General features: G+C 41.7%; 1 protein-coding gene across 1 annotated transcript; it reads right to left on the bottom strand.

Moving 5' to 3' along the window:
- Positions 1-2,469: 2,469 nt before the first annotated feature.
- LOC103581675 (olfactory receptor 7A17-like) lies at positions 2,470-3,045 on the bottom strand. The gene has a single exon (XM_008563451.1). The coding sequence runs from the start codon at positions 3,043-3,045 to the stop codon at positions 2,470-2,472; it is 576 nt and encodes a 191-aa protein (XP_008561673.1).
- Between the last annotated feature and the right edge of the window lie 535 nt (positions 3,046-3,580).

The raw sequence follows: 3,580 nt of genomic DNA, 5'->3' as shown, positions 1-3,580 counted from the left end.
TTTCTGCTAGCTGATGGGGCCCACCATTCAATAGTCTCCCATGGTCTGTAGATATTTGTGCAGCAGTTTTGAATGGATGGGTAGGATTCTCCATGACTCTTCCTTCTCATTCTTTCATAAATGGAGCCCAATTACCAGATTTGCCCATAAAAAGTTTGTACTGCACATCTGGTGTTCCCACTATTCCAGCTGCAGCCTGAGTGTCTGGATTCTGTCTTGCCTATTTGTGGGAGCTGCCAGGTCAGGCAATTACTATTCTTCTGGAAATTTGAATGAGAGATGGGCACTTCTCATAGTTCCTCCAACTAGCTCACTGCAGAGACAGAACAAAGCCTTCAGCTAGTCGGCCTGTCCCTAAGAGCTGTAGGGACTGGGCATTCTCTAGGCTCCTGGGCAACAGAGAGCACAGCAGTAGGTTGAAAGAGTGTGTGGTCTGAATGAGCATGTAGACAAAGAGGGAAATAAACTGAAATTCTCTTTTTTCTGCATAAGGAAAGAGTGAACTGGGCCATACCTCTAGAACCTCAACTTTTCTACCTGGTCATCTGGGGAATGTCCTATACCTCACCTGACCTGTGGCACTGATAGGATGTGACATGCCCTAATCTCATGGGGGTACTAACCAAAAAGGGAGAGGTTTGGACATGCACAAAGGATTGAGAGGCTCCGAGGATCTCTGTTGGGGCTGATTGGTGAGGTTCATCTCCTACCTGAGGCCAGACTGTCAAGACTGGAGACATGACTGTTTTATTTAAGATGCAGAAACCAACGCAGAGACACAAGAGATATAAAGAAACTGTGAAATGTGTTCCAAACACAACAACATAGATCTCCAGAAATTGACTCTCCTGAAATGGAGATAAGTGGTTTACCTGGCACACTATTCATAAGAATGGTCACAAAGATGCTCACTTTGGTCAATTCGTCAATGGAACAGAATACAGAGCTTAGAAATAAACCTACACAGTTATGGTCAATTTATTTTTGACAAAGATGCCAACAACACACAATTGGAAAAGAATGTTTCTTCCATAAACGCTGTTTGGAAAACAGGATATTTACTTGCAGAGGAAAGAAATGAGGCCCTTATGTCGAACCTGTAACCCTGCCTCTGCCATGTGAACAACTTCAGGCTAGAGTGCTGTGGGAGGAATGGATAAGATGAGCAGAGTCCAGGTGTCCCCACCATGGCCACCCTAGACCAACCGACAGCCAGCAAGCCCCTGATATGAGAGAATCCAGCCAAGATTACCAGAGCACAGAGTACCTCCACCTGACTCACAGCTGAACACAGACTCAGAACAGACCAGAAGGGACCAGAAGATTTTCCCAACAGAATCTCATGAAGAAAAAAAAAAGTATTCTCTTGAGCCTTTGTAAATTTTGGGAGGGCATGTTACACAGCAATAGCTTACTGATACAATAACCAATGCAAACAGAACTGAGCACATTCAGAATTATCTGTAGCTGCTTCTATTTGATATTTGTTCTGATATTTGAAGACAGCATTCATCATTACCTGGATATGCAAGTTTATTTTGGAAAACTATATTAACAAGATACTACCACTGAGATTCCCTTCCAGGTAATCAGGAGAGATTGAAGGACATGTGCACTTTTTGAGGGAATAAAATGTGACTTTGAATCACAAATCTCCACTCCCAGACACATAATTGTGTGGGAATTCAAGGTCTTGTGTGAGTCATCCTTTGGACATGAGACTTTAAGGGAATTTAGAGCATAAAAGAGAAATTGATGATAGAATAATACCTATCTTATTTACTCACTTGCAATGTATTGTTTATGACAAAATTTTTGAAAGTTGCAGATATTTTGTTTAGGACAGTGGAAGGAGCCATATTTATCAGCAGCACTGAAAACTTTCAAACAGAAATAGAAAGACGATCCAATGATGTAACATAGAACAGGTCACCAAAACCCACATTCAAATGAATAAACCTGCACATGGATACCAAGCTCTACACTTCAGAACAGACCCAGTTGACCATGTGATAAAGTTCACAGAAAATGTCTGGGATTTCCAAGTCTGTACAGAATGACAGCTGCAACACCATTAAGCTTTGTAATAAAGAATTCAAGGCACTCAGGATCCAGGACACCAGAAGCAGCAACACACAGAGTGTGTTCATGATGACTGTATAGTGGAAGGGGTGACAGATGGTCACAAGACTGTCATAAGCCTTCACAGCCAGGAGAATGTTGTCCAAAATTATAAAGAATATCTGTGTAATGCAGCCTTTTTATGTTATGGCTTTGCTCTGTGTCTGTATAATCAGCAGCATCTTAGGGACAGTGGTGGAGACAACACAAATATCAGAAAAGGGCAGGTTGGAGAGGAAGAAGTACACNCTTTCAAACAGAAATAGAAAGACGATCCAATGATGTAACATAGAACAGGTCACCAAAACCCTCATTCAAATGAATAAACCTGCACATGGATACCAAGCTCTACACTTCAGAACAGACCCAGTTGACCATGTGATAAAGTTCATAGAAAATGTCTGGGATTTCCAAGTCTGTACAGAATGACAGCTGCAACACCATTAAGCTTTGTAATAAAGAATTTAAGGCACTCAGAATCCAGGACACCGGAACCAGCAACACACAGAGTGTGTTCATGCTGACTGTATAGTGGAAGGGGTGACAGATGGCCACAAGACTGTCATAAGCCTTCACAGCCAGGAGAATGTTGTCCAAAATTACAAAGAATATAACAAAGAATATCTGTGTGATCCAGCCTTTACAGGTTATGGCTTTGCTCTGTGTCTGTATAATCAGCAGCATCTTATGGACAGTGGTGGAGACAACACAAATATCAGAAAAGGGCAGGTTGGAGAGGAAGAAGTACACGGGAGTGTGGAAGTGGGAGTCTGAGATAATGGCCAGGATGATGGTCAGGTTCCCTAGCATGGTGACCAGGTACAGGAACAGGAACAGCCCAAAGAGGAAGGGCTGAAATCGGGGTTCCTCTGAAAATCTCATAAGAAGGTATGTTGAAATCTGTGTATCATTCTCCAATTCCATGTGATCCTTGTGGGTGATGCGATGACAGAGAGAGAGAGAACAAGATATGGGCATGCATTACTAATTTTTCAGAAATGTTATCATGAGTATTTTAGAGTCATACACTTATTTTTGTATTTTCTCTATGACTTCTGTCCTCTGCAGTTGATCATCCTGCAATCCCTAATGAGGAAATGCTTCCCACTCTCAGCCTTCCATGAAGATGTCAGGTATTTTACATTCATGATGACAAGTACTTTCATCCATTGGAGGAATATAAATCGAATGCTGACCATGTTCCAGGCACTGTGTAGACAGTGAGTGAACAGAACTAAACAAACAAATGGCCATGCAATCCACTGATGGAGGAATAAAACAGACAAATAAAAAAATCATAAATAATGCCAGGTGATGACAGGTTCTTGGAAGAAAAACAAAACAGGTAAAAAGGAGAGAGTGGGTCAGTGTACTATTATTATTATTTTCTTTTAAATGATGATCAGTGAAGACGTGCAAACAAGGTGACATTTGAACAAAGGTCTGAAGCCAGGACAGG

The sequence above is a fragment of the Galeopterus variegatus genome, unplaced genomic scaffold (genome assembly GCF_000696425.1).
Source record: "Galeopterus variegatus unplaced genomic scaffold, G_variegatus-3.0.2 Scaffold13654, whole genome shotgun sequence".
In the NCBI taxonomy this organism is placed as follows: domain Eukaryota; kingdom Metazoa; phylum Chordata; class Mammalia; order Dermoptera; family Cynocephalidae; genus Galeopterus; species Galeopterus variegatus.
Note: the sequence above shows the minus strand (reverse complement) of the source record. Positions and strands in the feature narration are given on the sequence as shown.

Excerpts from the sequence above, each read along its gene's own strand:
- LOC103581675 (XM_008563451.1), bottom strand. The coding sequence starts at position 3,045 with ATGGAATTGGAGAATGATACACAGATTTCAACATACCTTCTTATGAGA.